This window comes from Phoenix dactylifera, chromosome 9 (assembly GCF_009389715.1).
Source record: "Phoenix dactylifera cultivar Barhee BC4 chromosome 9, palm_55x_up_171113_PBpolish2nd_filt_p, whole genome shotgun sequence".
Taxonomy (NCBI): Eukaryota; Viridiplantae; Streptophyta; class Magnoliopsida; order Arecales; family Arecaceae; genus Phoenix; species Phoenix dactylifera.
Genome location: NC_052400.1, coordinates 7808664 through 7825079, shown reverse-complemented (window position 1 = coordinate 7825079; position 16416 = coordinate 7808664). Strand labels below are relative to the sequence as shown.

The 16416-nt window shown below is 37.1% G+C and overlaps 1 protein-coding gene across 3 annotated transcripts; it reads right to left on the bottom strand.

Annotated features, from left to right (window-relative positions):
• Positions 1 to 238: 238 nt before the first annotated feature.
• On the bottom strand, positions 239 to 16028 carry LOC103723085 (protein MEI2-like 4). 3 transcript variants are annotated; one of them, XM_008813894.3, is made up of 15 exons: positions 15500 to 16028; positions 14640 to 14855; positions 14152 to 14197; positions 11515 to 11865; positions 10833 to 11266; positions 10538 to 10696; positions 6469 to 6585; positions 6229 to 6380; positions 4019 to 4113; positions 3386 to 3895; positions 2137 to 2794; positions 1922 to 2006; positions 1752 to 1820; positions 1304 to 1483; positions 239 to 983 (listed from the first exon to the last, which is right to left on the bottom strand). In XM_008813894.3, the coding sequence occupies exons 2-15, from the start codon at positions 14736 to 14738 to the stop codon at positions 822 to 824; spliced, it is 3117 nt and encodes a 1038-aa protein (XP_008812116.2). In that variant the 5' UTR covers positions 14739 to 14855; positions 15500 to 16028; the 3' UTR covers positions 239 to 821. The 3 variants fall into 3 exon arrangements, with proteins under 3 accessions (XP_008812116.2, XP_008812117.2, XP_026655762.2); XM_008813895.3 differs by having other exon boundaries at positions 6232 to 6380; XM_026799961.2 differs by having other exon boundaries at positions 6469 to 6498.
• Between the last annotated feature and the right edge of the window lie 388 nt (positions 16029 to 16416).

Here is a 16416-nt window from a genome sequence, read left to right as displayed (position 1 = left end):
AAATAAATAAGTGAATGAAGGACATCTCAATACTCAAGGATCGGTATATAACACAATATGCTCTTACATCTCTTCCATAGGCAGCTACAAGCTGTTTCTCGATGGACAGTGGTTGAATGGGTTTTAACCATTGACCCAGGTTCTAATCTGTATGCCACATTATTAACATACATTTTTTTCTTTTTTTCTCAAAACAAAGTATTCTTCGATAGGACGGAGCTGAAACCAGAAGAGACAATGACTATCAAGATTATCAAACTTTACTCCATATTGTCAAATTAAGAAACAACAGAAAGTACAATAACAGAGAGGCTCCAAAATTTGATGCAACAAAGATACCACATAAGAGGCACAACAAGGCCTATTACACACTGAATAGAGCTCTCTCTCAATCATGTCTCTCTTCACAGCACCAAAAAAGACAACGGGACCCATAGCGGGCCTCAGACTAAACAAAAAATTACAATAAGTGAACAGGGAAGAAAATGGGAAGAGAAGACCTTCTCAAAACTGCATAAAAAAATTTCATCATCCATGTTTGGAAGATCCTATACATCTATGCTTTCCTCTTACAGCCAGCCAAAATTTCAAAACTCTTACTCATGCCTGTTACCCCCATCATCCTCGTATTATAGTATGTATAGTTTCCAAGAAAAAATGAGAGCACCCAGCTCACTCTCTTGGTAATGCTGCAAAGGGCACCCAAGCGAATCTGCTGTCCAATACCCATACTATGTCATATTTCTATAAAGACCGGGTAAAAGAAAGGTGAAGCACATGAGATCATGTTGTAAGTTTTGATCTGATGTTGGTCTCCAGGTTCAGTCCGATTCCTTGGTGCAAGCTGAGGAAGAGTCTGATGCATCAGAAGATTCCTCTCCATTTGAAGAGGTTGATGGACTTGCCAGATGGTTCTCTCCACTGCCAACAGTTTTAGATCTTCCAGTCCTGGATCGGATATTGACACCCATAGGAAAAGGCTCCTGCATGGGAAGATCAAATAAGCACCAAAATATAATGAGTCAGATTAACTAGGCAAAACTACTTTTTTGCATGACTTGAATCCACTGCAAAACTTATGCAGCATGGCCAATGGTGCAGTTTGGGAACCAACAGCAAGATTAGGTAGAGAAACAGGTGCTTTATGAAGGGAGCAATAAGCATTGATAGCTTAAATGGTGCAGCATGAAAACTTTCTCCAGCAGAACTTACAAATTTATAACATCCACCACAAAATGAATCAACAGCGCAAAATTTTTGAAAAATGAAACATGAGTTGATGATATTGTATGATAGCTCATACCTGCTCCCCTGCATTTGGACCATCTGAATGGAAAAGGATAGGACGGCATCGCTTGTCCTCATTCATTAAACTTGAATTCTGGAAATGAGCAATAAGAGCTGCCCTCCCTTGAATTCGAGCATATGCAAGAGAAGCCACCTTTTCACTGTTGAACTTCTCCCATTTTTTACCATTAAAAGTCTGCAAATGATTTAGTTGTTTCTTTAGCATGTTATTAGGGGTGCAAAGCCAGATGACAAGAGAAGTTTTACATTAGTCTACATACTTGCAAAATGCATAAAACAATGACATGCACATAGAACAAACGCAGAACAACCTTATCCTATAACTGATCTATTTCAAGATTAGAAGTTCCTACATTTGATTTCCTGGAAAACTTTGCATAGAACCGGTAACAAAGCAACCAAGTTTATTCTACTATCTACTAGTAAGGGTGCATTTAACAAACCTGAAAGAATGGAATGATATGCTGGGCACTAGTCATATTGATAAAAGCATAGCCCACATTGCATTTGTTCTGGAAAGGAAAATAAAGATCTCAATATATGAATAAGGAAAAGGGAATACTACACTCAATGCAAGCATGTCTAAAGCTTCTATCTGATAGGAAAGTATAACCTTGAAATCAATAGGCAAATAGATGAAATCATAAGTTCCTCGATGATGTTCATCAATAGTGGCCAAGAGCATTTTAGAGGTATATCTGAAAATTGAGGAGCATTTTAGAGCAAAAATGGGCAACCAGAGAACAAACAGATAGTCACATAATCCATGGAAGCTAAAGAAGGAAGTAAAAAATTATAATACAAGATGTCATAACACCATTCACTTACTTATTGGGAATATTTTTGATCATAAGCGTTGTTCGGGAATCTTCCCCATGCATAATGAGATCAATATCAAGTTCAAATTGTTTTTTATTATCAGTTTGACTGGAACCTGCATCACTTCTTCGGCTCCTGATTCGGTCATTAGGAGCATCATATGAAAGTGGCAGACGAAGCATGGTATTCCTCAGGTGGAACATGCGGCTCCTTTGCTCAGGTGATGGCATCACATGTGCAGAAGAAATAGAAGGATCCATACAGTTACCACTAGTGTGTGGGAATATGTTATGAGAAGCGAGTTCAAGTGGATGCAGGGCAGAGCCAGCAGCCAACCCCAAGCTTCCAAGAGAGGCAGGGTGCAATGCACACGCCTCCAAGTAGTCTCCTCTGAATGTTTGTCGTCTGTCCCAAAGTGATGGATTCATGGCAGGCGCTGAACCTACATGGTGGTGTAATGGTAGAGGTGCATTCAGCATGCGTGGTGGTGCTCTTGGAAGTCCATTCATTTTTTGTGGTGAGGGCAGAGCAGGAAAATTGTTCAAATATGATGGAGTATCTGGCCAGAATATTGGGCCAAGGGGGCGATGATTGTATTGGTTAGAATCGTTCCATAAAAATTGATGTCCATGAAGAGCAAAACTTCTGTCTCCTGAAATACCGAGATCTGCAAGACAAAGATATATGTTTAAAAAGCAATAAAAAGAAAAAGGGAAATAATTTGAAAGCAGGAAGCATAAACTGGAAGCTGGAGAGAAAGAAAAAGAAACAAAAAAGAAAGATTTTTTTCTGTATTCAGGTACAGCTGAACTAAAAGACTTTGGGGACCCATAACCTGGAAACAAATGCACAGTCAAAAGAAGCATCAGTAGATATGGCAAGATGGGTCGTATTATCCTAAGCTAGTATGGAAGGATGCATTCTTTGCTGAACAGAAGCTGCATTCAGCATGAAAAGAATGATAGACATTGTTGACTCATTCCATATCAGCTTAAGTTTTGGAAATTGGTTGCTAGTTAACATGACATTAGAGCTCAGGTTGCTAGAGGTCATGAGTTCAAATACCCTCCAACGTCATCATTTTGAAACTTTTCAATTGTTATTTTGACTCATTGCAGTTGTTGTCCTTATTTTTTTTTTGGGTTTAGGCTACATGGTAAGAAGGGAGAGGGGGGGGTTAAAGAGTTATTCACCATCAACTTAAGCTTTGGTCTCAAGTGGTTACTTAAACAACATCCATATCATGCATTACACTTACCACCACCTATATGTCCAAAAGAATGGCTATTGAAGCCACCTAAGCCACTTCTTTGGATGCTCCTGCCATCAATGACATCAGCAGGTCTGGAGTTGATATTAAGAGTCATGGTTGATGTGGCACTCGAGGAACTGTAAGGTATGCTGCTTATTTTTCCATTATGGTGCTCCGGAAGTGAATGAAGATGAAAGTTTGCCATGATTTGAGAACTAAAGTTCATCTGTCCTAGTGAATGGCAGCGCTCATGACCAGATTGAGTACATTGACTGCTTTGAGAACCAATGTTCATCTGTCCCAGAGAATGTCTGCGCTCATGACCAGATTGATTACTGTGACTGCTTGCCGAGGCAATCCCGACTGGAGAGGATAAACTATGGGGCACAATAGAAGAAATTCTAGGAAATGTGGAACCCGCAGATGGATGGATTGGTGCTCTGACTGAAGAATTTAGGTCCTGGGTGGACCCATTATCCAGACCAATGGATGCAGTCGCCACCAGTGGAATTGTTCCTGAAGAAACAGAAGTGCAGATAAGAAATGTGGAAACCCATAGCATGACATCAAAAATGAATATGCTACAAATAACAGAACAACCAGATCATCAATAAACAGTTACTGGGAAATCATTATTACCATAGGAGTTTGATGGTGAATTACTAGGATGGATTCCCTGTTTGGATCTGCAGGACTCTTCCTGTTCCAACTCCAAAGATGGCTGTTGCATTAAGCTGCCGAAATAAGAAATGTCCAATCAGCTAGACAATACAAAGAAGGGAAAAGTCACCTAGAAAATGGCTTCAATGTGGGAGGGAAAATGATCATTTTTCAATAGGTATGACTAGGGAAGGATGAACTCTAGTCAGCAGCTTTCTACAAGACCAATTGACAAGTTCAGCAACGTATATAGACATTAAAAGCTAGGCCATGAATGTTAAAATAATTGCATGCAACAATTTCGGTAGAATCAAAATTAGGCTGTAAACATCAACAAACGAACAATACACAAATATTGAGATAACAATGCTTGGATCCTATGTGAAACTTTGCTGAAAGCAAAATACATGTAAGCGAAAACCAGAGGATAGTTTACATTGATGCAAGCAGCTTATGATACAACATAAAAGTATACTTTTTCATTTCTTCAGATGGAGGAATGTGGTATTAGGACTCCTGTTCTAGTATGATCATCTCAATCAAATGCAAGAACAACTGGAAGTGAAATCTCCTCATTAGGATCCAATCATATCATTATTAAACTGTTGACATTTAACGAATAGGATCCTCAAAACACACAAGATATTAGCATTCACTTGACCATTTTCAGGATTCGTGCAATAAGCAAAATACAAAATATAACTTATCTGACGATTCATTAGATTTTTGTATAAATTCAGGAACATTATATATGTTTTTAGTTTTCCGCTAAGAAATCATCTAGAAATAATCTTTAACAAGATCATTATGTGTTCTATGAATTCTAGAACAAATTTCGGGTACTCAAGTTAACAATTTTAAACAATTGTAACCATGGATGTGAGGTAAGTTGCTGAACCAGATAAAATGCAAAATCTGCAGGGTACCAAAACAAAATATAAACCAAATATATAATTAATATGCTGACATTTATATACATACATAAATATGTACATAAATCCATGAGTGCATATATTCATGCATGGATGGATGGATGCATCCATGCATACATCCGTATATACAGGCCAAATTTCCTGCACTTCAATTAACAATTTCAAACATTTTGCAGTCATGGAAGTGAGGTGGGTTGCTGAGCCAGATATAATGCAAAATCTGCAGGTACCAAAACAAAAATTAAAAAAAAAAAAAACAACGTAGTTGATATACATAGATGTAGCAGTGGAAGGATCAGTGCATACATGCATGCATGCACGGATGGATGCATGGGTGCATGTGTGCATACATAGTACATACATACATATGGATGTAGATATAGCAGTGGATTCAAATGAGGCATAAGAAAGATGGGAGTGACAGAAAAAGATGATTAATAATTAATGATAAAAGCCTAAGTCTCTATCAGATTCTAATTTTCAATGTTTCTATCCAAATATATTTTAGATAGTGCTATCACATATTACTTAATTAAGACAGTTTGTAGTAAAAATAAACAAATGATTGATTGTTAAAAAATCTACAAATTATCTAGGAAAAAATGACTTTAAATATGTCATGTTATGTTACCTTGTATGCACAAGTTCCTACCATCCATTTGATATTTTTCAAATTTTGATGATTTTTTCTTAATTTTTGCTGCAAATCAAAAAAGTGCATGTGCTCTGTCTACTATCAAATCCCACCCACATAACCATAACTAGCACAAATTCACAAATATCAGATGGAAAATTAGTAAGGAACACCTATGTAATTAAGAGCACAGTGCAAAAAGGGAAACATTCTAAGGAGATAAATAACTCATGTAAATGTACATGGGAACAGCTAACAAAGCTTTATGGAAGTATGCCTAGAGTAAATCATCAAAAACTGGAAAAAATGTAAGTACCATAAACTTATGATACCCATATCACTGTCTGATCTATGACAAGCACCTAGACGCAACACCTTAAGTGGATATTTAATTCGGCCCATTAATATTTGCTCATTCACGACGCCAAGTATTGACAACAAATAGTATGGACTTATCAATGTTGTGAAGAGCATATTTTTTTCTGAAAAACAGGGGCATATGCCATCCAGTAAATCACTAAATTGGACAGTTGGGCGGATGATAAAGTTCATATTTAGTACTACCACAGAAGCATGTCTACAGAAGTATGAGAAAAACATAAGTGAACTTGGCTGGATAATACCACCACTGTGCAGCTCCTGTACTTCTAGATTCAAGCTTCATTTTCTTTCCTACAATGCTACTCCCATTTAAGGCATGAAAAGCAGCTTCTGCAGCTCGAACATCATAAAAATCTATAAATTTCTTTTGGAGGTTCTGAGGCATTTCACAAATCTGCAGACCAAAAATATGAATTAGCAAAACTGATGCCAGGCATTTATCTAAAGAAAGTGCAAAAGCAGAACATTAGAAATCATCTAACCTCCTTGATGTCCCCATATACACCAAATATCTGGCAGAGATCATCATTAGAAACAGAGGAATCAAGATTAAATAGAATGAGTGTACCTTCGTTAGTATCTTTCACCAAAGGGTTGTCCTAATAACAATTTCACAGTTAAAACATCAGAAACCACACAGCATGCCTGTACAGATGAATGAAAAACTAAAAGAACAACTTTATGAAATGAATAAAATGTCAGTATAAAAGGATTAATAACATGCAGATTTGAAAACATTCAACAAGATCCATAAATAAGGTTATCCAGGAAAAAGACCATGCTAGAAGAAACTGTTTTCTTCTTACTATCAATATAAATAAAAATATTTTGTTATAACAAAGACTGTATTTGTAAAAAAAGAGAATATGGTGAGACAAAGCTAAAGAAACAACTAATGCTGGAAGCAACATATTGAAATTGCATGTGCCAATGAAAGGGCGTAACATTACAAAAGATTAATTTCTGGGAATGTGCATGATGATTAGCTAGGTAGGTGAGACGGAAAAAAGAAATATTAGAAACAACATATAAACACTGCATACAGCAGGTATAAGGCATAACAGTACAAAATGTTTAATGTCTATGAATGTCCAAGTTGATTAGCTTGCTGGTCAGCTAGAAAATGACCCCCGACATATTTTGCTGCAAGAACCTAATAAAAGCAGTCAGTTAATATACACAAAACAATTTGAAGCACTGAAATCATCATGTTGTAAGCCTGCCAAATGCCCAATAAAAAATAACAGGCGAACAAACATGCCAAGCCAAAGTCATGTGGCAAGACGAAGGTCTTGGAGGGGAGGTAGATAAGCACTTCCAAATTCAGCAGACAACTAGACCAAGAAAAACTATAAATTAGAGCTGTAGGGGGTCCTAAACAATGCAAACTTGAGTTTAATGAGGATTATCGTGGAAGTTTATGGTAGGGGACTATGGGAGGTGTATGATTGCTGATGCAAATTATGGATTTTGAGGGGGGGGGGGTTCAAAAAATAATGCCTCAACTGGGTCTGAATTAGGTTTTACTGAGGTTTACCTAGAGAAAGATTGCCATAGTCATGCAGACTGAAGTTTAGGGCTTAACTACCGAGGTCAAAATTAAGATGGGCGAGCATAGTTACAGAATTCGGCGAGTTAAAAAAAAATCATGATTTATTTGTGTACTGAGACTTGGCCAAACAATTTTGCATACAATTTGGTGGTTCACAAATGGGTCGTGAACCGTTAGCGAAATCCACAATTTCACAAATAAATCGCAAGATTCATATTATTCCACTCACAAACATGTGCATGCAGCAGGGCCCAATGAAGCAAGGAAAGGGAAAGAGTTTAGGCCCAATAGGGATGAAGGAAGAATAGAAAACAATAAGAACCAACAAATTCCCACATAAGAGATATGATAGGTTACCATAAATATTGAAATATTATTAAGAGTGGGCCCAATTACCCAGTCCCCACTTCCATAAATTCTTAAAGCTCTTCATGCCTGCCTTTTTTTTCCTAAAACTCCCTCTCTTTTTTAATTTAGAAAATGCTTAAAATTTACCTTTTCTTTGTTGGGAATGAACATGATAGTTTTTTCCTTAAAACGCTTTTTTGATTAGTCTGAATATAATTACTTATTTTTTCTTGCAAGAGATAATCTATCATGAAATTATGTAAAGTCAAATATATTTAAACATCTTTTTTATATGAATATTTGTAATCATATTTTTTATTTATTGTTATTACTTATTTAATTTTCCAAACTTCTTCCCATTTTTTTCCAAATTTGCCTAGAGTTTTTCCAAATTTTCAGCTTTGCCAAATTATTCCTGAATATCAAACTAGTGACTATGCTGGAGAGTAGTAATAGGATCAGAGCTTCAGGATCTAAGATTTTCTCATGATTTCAAACATTTGTGTGAAGAAATGAGATGCCAAAATTGAAAATCTGAAAGAAGTACAATAGATAGTGTTGGTTTAGCCATCAGCATCAAACAGAATCGGAACCTAGGAGTCAAAAGGAGATTACCCTCAAGTCTCAAGTGTGGTGTCGACACCAACCAAAAAAAAAAGTCACAAGCATCTATCTTTATTGAAACTAACGACACCGAAAGTCCTACATTTGCTATGGCTTGCATGAAAATAAAAAAGGAAGGAGTAAAGTGGGGGACATTAGCAAACAAATGGATGCCCTCAAAACATCTATTAAAAACAATGCCTCGATATCTCAAAATATGTGGAGGCTGTGTACACTTTATTCTCCCTAGACCGCGCAATGGCGGGAGCCTCATGCACTAGGATGCCCTTTATGTATCAACATATAATTGTAAATCCAAATTGCTGTTAAGAGATCGGGCTTCCAAAGTTTTCCAAAATACCTTATATTTCCTAATGACTTGGTCACAATTTTCAGTTTCCAATACTAACAATTTAAAAGCTGTCGTTTATTCTTTACTTGAATAAGATTAACCACTAAGGCTGCGTTTTGTTGTAGGATAAACTAGAATAAGTGGGGAAGTAACTTAGTTTTTTCAATAATACTCCATCCATCCTGCTAAAGTACCACTAATTTTACATTGGAAACGAAGAGTTGGTGTGGAGTCACTTTCGGGATTTCTAGAAAATTTTTACCCATTTATCTCTCCAAATTGGAAACATCATAAGTGATAGGATAAACTTATTCCTCACAATTCCTCAACTAGCTACCCTACTTTATTCCTTGCTTCTTCAAACACATAGGGCCTAACATTGTAGCAGAAAAGGAATGAGCTCAATGCGTGGTGGAAAATGATTGTCATAAAGAGATGTGGGAAATGTTATGGGTATTTTTGAAAAATATATATGACAACAGAAAACTCTTGTATTGCCCCATGAGAAGGCACCTACTCCTGAACCAATCTCCTTACAGAAAAAGTTAGTCATAAGCCTCTACCTTAATAGTGATTAATCCCAAGACAAAGACACAACCTCAAAAAAAAATTCAGCAAAACCTTAAGCCTGCAAATTTTCATTCTTTCTTCCATGTCAAGGAATCCATTTTCAAAGGTCTCAACAAAGGTTGGATACCTATATTCTAATGATCCAACATCCTCCACAACCCCTTCCTTGTGCCTCTCCTCGTAGCAAAGCTACTTCTAAAGGCCAAGTTCATGCCCACTGCCTTTCCAGAAAAACTTCCACCTTTTGCTTTAAACTATTTCTCCCAACTTTCTAGATGGAGCCCTTCTTTCACATCCTCTTTCCTCTACAAAAAACTTTTCTCCGAAAATAAAAGCATGTAGCTAAAGAAAAATCAAGACAATATAGATGTGAGTTATCCAAAATCTCTATATCCAAAAAAGATTTTACTATGCACCCATCATTAATTAAAACTCCATGAATCCTAGTCATACATCATGAAACTTCTTCAAGTCAGAGGAAGCTAATGTTGTTGGCCAGGAACTTAGCCCGACTAATCACTTGCTCACCTTGCAACCACAAACATATAAGTGGCTCGCGTAACTCCCCTTGGCTTCATGAGAAAGGTAAACACTTATCCCTATTAAACAAATGGAACACTCCATGTCTCTCTTACTATTTATTGTTAATAATTATCTATCTTTCAAACATTCAGAAAGAAAGAAACATGGGTTCTTACAAGTTATACATGTGAAAGATGTCAAAACAAGAAAACTAGAGGAGAGAAGCTGAAATGAAGGTTGAAAAGATCAAAGATATCTTTTAGGTGGCTTCAGCCTCCTTTTACTTCAAAAAAAAGAAGAAGAAGAAAATATCAAAGACATCTTAATCACAAGTTCAATGACCACTTCAAGGTGGTAAATTGTTCACAAAAGTCAAATCACATATATGAGTAAAATATATACCTCAGCATGGTCATCTGAACTAACATTACTTGCAATCAACAAAAAATAAAGAAAAAGAAAAAAAGGGGTCAGATATAGATAACCAGAAGCACAAAAAAATGACCACCATTCTAATAGGAACTATAAAGATATAGATGACAGGTGAAACTACCAGTGAATAACAATGCACATAAGAACAGTCAAGGATGCAAAAGTAGGATACCTTTGGAACAGTGAAGTGTATGTCCAGCTTGCAATGTCTGAATGGCCTGTTTTGAAGGGCTCTCTTTGCTTTTTGTGCTGCCCTTATGTCATAGTAAGATACCATTACAAAGCCAAGATATTTACAGCCTGTATAAAGCATGTGTATATCCCCAAATTGCTGTATATGCAGCACAAATTGTCAGAATAGAGAAAGACATACCAATAGCGAATTTCACGGGTTAAAAGCCAATCAGGTGATGGTTTGTACCAGAAAACAAGTAGGAAAAAGATAAAGCAAAAGAAAACAAAAATACCTCAAAAAGAACCCTCAATTCTGTATCATCAACAATGCTATTGAAGTTCCTTACAATTAGTATTCTGGAAGGATGTTCACCAAATGGTTGTTCATTAGCAAATAGCCTGCTCGGTTCCCACAGCTGACCATCAGAGGCTCCTTCACCAACAGAATTGGAAGCTTTTTTATAACTGAACCTATCATCTGCTTCTAGTTCCATCCCTCCTCCACTACAGAATAGATCATCTTCCGTGTCATCTCCACTCCTGGGTTGAGCAATATACTCAAGATCATCAATAACTCCAGATAGCAAGTCGTCATCATCAGGAAGGAGATTTCCAATAGTTTGAGATTCGATTCCTTCCGAAGATTCAAAAGGCTCATCTTTTCCAATGTTGGAGTTACTTTTGTCCACATGTTGACTGACACAAACATCGTCTGTTGATAATCGTGCTGCACCATCAATATGCAAAGGAATATTAAGTTTGGATATGTATCTGATGAAACCTGCAAAATTAAAGAATAGTTTTGCAGAACTAAAGTATAAACGACTACAGACTGATGTCTTTTAAATATGAACCATAAAGCAGATTTTATGTAGGAGACGCCTCCCAGAGGTTAGATTAAAATTTAGTTTGGTTTCTTGCTCTGTAGTCTGCATATGCAAGATTCAGCAATTACGTAAAAGGCAGAAAACCCACATTTTTTATCACATAATTCCAATAAAGAGGATGAGAAGAGACTATTCTCAAGATGGACCCCATTCAAATCAACTTTGTTCCCTTCCATAAACAGGGATGCAGGTTTAGCAGATAGACTCAATTGGGACTCATCCCTGTCAGCAGTGCTACAAGAGGACATGGATAGACTGGCAGTCCTCTCAGTCCCCATCAAATGATGCTCAAGACTGATCTTAGTTTTTTCGTCTTCGAAGAAATAAGGATGTGTAAGTTCTAAGCATTCCAAGGAGTCTCCTCCCACTGAACATAGCTTTTCTAGCAGAAATGAAGAATTTATCTTGCTTCCTGACATTAAACACAATCCCTCTGATACTGCACAGAGTAAACAAGAAAATCTCAATTAGTTCATCGGCCGAAATAACAGAAGTTTAAAAAAAAAAAAAAAAAGAAGATCTATCTCGACCCGAACAGAAAAAAAGAATTAATAAAAGAGCCAAGCAACAATAAACACAAGCAATCTGAAGTGTACACAATGCTGAGGACCTGTATTCAGGCAATTCAGGATTAAGAGATGAAAGATAAAGATTGTGGCTAGTCAGAATTGACTGTTAAAACATATAAAAATGTCCAACCAAATGATACAGTTGATTAAGAGATTGTCTAGACAATAGATGCAGGGACACTTGTCTTTCACTCTCCTTAATGCTTCCCCAGAAACCCATCTGAGAAACTGGAATAGCTTTAGTTCCTGATACACATGATAGACACTTTGTGCAGGACGTTTCAAATAAAAAACGACATGTTTAAGTAATATCAATTTAGTTATTAAGTTTACAACACATATGGTTGAATTTACTAAATTCATGATACCATAACAATATATAATATCTAATAGCTGAGATGGGTTGGATGGAACCAAATAGAAGCCACCTATTTGGCACTGCTTTTATTTCTTTTTTATTTTTAAAAAACAAAATCAAAAAAGAAAAAAATATGTTTGAAGCTATTATTTCTTATTTTCTACTTTTAAAAATTATTTTCATTACTTCTAAAAATATGAAAGTAAGAAATTTATTCTTCACTATATTCAAAAGAAAGAAACTCATGTCTTTTACTACCACCATAGAAACCACCTCCATCATTGCTACCATCACTACCACCACTACCGCCTTTATCTCCGCCACAACCATCGCCACCACTGTCTGCATCTCCACCACCGCCACTATCATTGTTTTGCTGCTGTCATCCACCACCAACATCACCATCATTGTCATCTTCGTCTCCACCACTGACACTGCCTCCGACACCACCGCTACCACAATCATTGCAGCTACTGCAGCCACCACCATATACCAGCTATCGCCACCACCATGACAGCCTCCACTATCTCCACCACTATTACCACCACTTCAAGTCCTCAACCACCATTATCATGTTCATATTTTTAAAATAATTGACTATATCGAACATATTTATATTAATAAAATTTAGAAATAAAATAGAAACAAAATTTATATTTTCTATTTCTGAAAATAAGAAAAATGAAAGTGATGCCAAACAAAATTAATCTGCTATTGTCTTGTGCACTAACTTTTAGCTTACTACTTTTGTTGTTCCCTTCAAATTAATCTTAGTGGGCTGCATACAAAAATGCTCCTCTCTTTCCTCAAATGGTTCACATTTCCATACCACAGGCTTTATTCCTCGATGATCATTGCCTACTTCTGCTTTTTGCACTGATGTGCAATTCTAAGAATGCACAGACATATGGAAGTTCTCAGATACAAGTAAATTTGTTCAGTGTGCTAGGATAAAGATTGTGAACAGCATATTGTCCAACCTGACATCCATACAGCACCCTATTATTTCAGATAATGGTAAAAGTGCCAATAAAGGTTTCTGAAAATGGACAAAATTAAAAAGGTATGATGATGTTCAGTTTTTTTTTTTTTTTTTTTTGATAAAAAGAAAGTCGATTACAGGCTATCCAGAGCATTGCACCATGATATATTTTGCTATGGGGCGTTTGGATGCATGGCTAGAGATTCAAGGAAGCACACCATCTGATTATAAAACATAAACGGCCTCAGCACCTAATTATCTCTGGTAATGGTAGATCACCTGAAAAGAGATTTAACTTTTTAATACTGCCAATGTATTTTTTCTAAGACCACAAACTCAGGTAATAAAATTTTAAAAAAAATGTCTATTAAAATAGGTGAATTGTTCTCTGAACATGCGTATTCCAAGTCTCTTTTTTTTTCCTGCATAGTTGCATTAAAATTCTTCTGTATCTATGTTCTAACATAATTCAGATAATATAAATAATTTATGCTGCTCACTGGCCTACCTGTTCAAACTTTAACAAAACCCAATACAAAGGAATATCTATGTCCTATATCTACTCCCATACTGAGAACTAAAGCATGAAGCTAACAAGCTAAGGGACCCCACTGGAGATAAAATGTGTTCAAAATGGTCCTGCAAATGCATTCTAAGGGGACAACAACTAAAAATAGCCTTTGGATCAGAACTAAGATGAATAACTGGGCATGCAAGAAAGGCTTAATTTTGCTTAAAGAGTATCATCATCTTCTGCATGTTATAAATTGATGAAGAATAATAAATTTACCCCACTACAGGTAAAGCTACACTCACCACGATGATCAGGCACGGACTCTTTCTTCCAAAATCCAACTTGCCTCTGCTAGCAAGATATGGAGGAGGATATGTTAAAATTGTAAATATGATGCCAAAAGTAAAACAGAGATGCAATGGTTGAAGGCCAAAGAAGCAAAATTAATATTAAAGGGAGAAGAAAAGAGAAATGCCAAATAGGCACCTCATGCCATAGATGAACTGAATTCACAAACAACAAGAAAGTAAAAGCAGAAAGCATTTGAAAGATATATTGAAAAGAAATTACTGCTAAAATTATATGATTTGATTTGGGTGTGTTTGTTTTTTGGTCCAACAAACTAATTATCAGTGAATGAAAATGGAGTTCTTACTTGTGATCATCAGGAATTAAACTATAAACAAATTTCTATCAACAAATCACTTGCAGTGTTATCCAGATTCTGCAAGAGACTTCTCAACTGCTCCTACAAATAGCAAGAAAAAATATAGATGAGTACGGAGCATACCTGTGCAGGAAGGCGAAATTCATCCGAAAAGAAAGACAGGGGCCCTGACGGCAAGCATATGGAGGACAGGCTCCTCTGATCCATGACTTCAGACGGCATCCTGGGAACTCCCAAACTATGAAACCAAGCAACCTCAAAATTTCCCACCCAAGCCTTCCTCGGATGACCCTCTTCCTTCCGTAACTAATACAGGAAGTTTGCCTATAGAAGAGCTACCTATTATTGCCACAAATAATTACCAGTTAAGACAGATTCCAGTACAAATAAATAACAAACAAAAACAAATTAAATTTTTCAAATTCTAGTTTTCTTTTTCCTTGAAATAAATAATCAGAGCGGGAAAAAAAAAGGTTAGCTCAAAAAATTAGCTCAGAAATAATATGATTTCAGAACAGAAATTCAAATTGTTCCTTTTTTCATCGAAAAAAAGGTCCACATTCTAGAAACAAAGGTGGAGAAGACTAATTTGGGCGGAATCTTAAGCATTACAACCAAAATTCAACCCCAAATTGCCGCACAGACAACAGTTTCTTCTACTTTCCACAAAAATTATGAAAATTCAGCTCAGAAAATCAACAAAGAAAGACTTAAGCAAAGAATTGTCTTTTTGTTCAATAAAAGCACCAAATTCAAAAAGCGGTCATCCCGAAACACAGGATAGGTCGAAAAAGACAACACTGTGTGAAATTTTAAGCACTAAAACCATATTTCAACGTAAATCGCCACATAGACCTCAAATTCTCCAGCTTTTTTCCCATTTCCCACTAAAATTGCGAAATAATCACGAAGAATTACCAGAATTCCACCAGAAAATCATCAAAGAGAAGAGGAAAAAGGGAGCTCGAGAGCCCAACCCTCACCAGATAGCTGGTCTCTCCTCTCGAGCTCTTGGAAACCTCGAATCGACGGAATAGAAAGCGAGAGGGTGAGAGAGTGGCGGCATTTAAAGCAAGCGATCACGAGGAATGGATTACGGCATAAGGCAAGGCGGAGAAGGAGAGGGCGAGAGCGAGAGCGAGGAGAGAATTCGGCGAAGGCACGGCCTCGGAATCCGTGCCGTGCGAGAGCTTCCAAAGCTTCGATACCGTTTTCCCCTTCATCACAAGCAAGCAACCAACCAAGACCTCCCAACCTTCCCTCCACCCCTTCTCCCGCCTTCCCACTTGCCAATTTTATATTTCGGCCCCTCCCTTATCTTAAATTATTCCACAAGGGCTTTTCTGTGATTTTTTTTCTTTTTATTTTCTTTTCCGGCGAGAGCGAGCGAGAGGTTGAGGGAGGTCTCGCCCGCTCGGCCGGGAGAGAGAGAAAGAGAGGGAGAAGAGATGAAGAAGGGAGGAATGGACCTTAATATTGGAGAGAGAGAGGGAGTAAGAGGGAAAGGTGGGGGCGAAAATTTGGCGGGGAGGGTGAGAGGCGGACCGGCCCCCGCTCCAACGGCTTAGCTCGTTGAAGGCGGCACGGTGTGAATAGACGGCGTTACGTGTACCGTTAGGAATGGTGAGGAGATGGATGGCTTCCAATGCGGATGATGATGTAACGGACGTTATCTAAATTTGGCTTGGGGCAGTGGCTGTTGGCTGCATGAAGCAGAATGCAGTTTGAACATAGATTACGGCCGCATATTTTTATCCCAAAAAAGAAAGGAGATTATGGTGGCCTTTTATTGTTGAGAACATGTCAAGATAGAATGGATGGCTGTAATCTTCTAAAAGCATACATCAGTGACTGTATTCTCCTTCTCGACAACTTTAATTTTTTGGATAAAATTAAGCTA

Coding starts and splice junctions, on each gene's coding strand:
- LOC103723085 (XM_008813894.3), bottom strand. CDS start 14,738: ATGCCGTCTGAAGTCATGGATCAGAGGAGCCTGTCCTCCATATGCTTG. Junction 1,484..1,751: donor ATATCATTCCATTCTTTCAG/GTTTGTTAAATG, acceptor AATCATTTGCAG/ACTTTTAATGGTAAAAAATG. Junction 984..1,303: donor GTCCAAATGCAGGGGAGCAG/GTATGAGCTATC, acceptor CTTCCCATGCAG/GAGCCTTTTCCTATGGGTGT.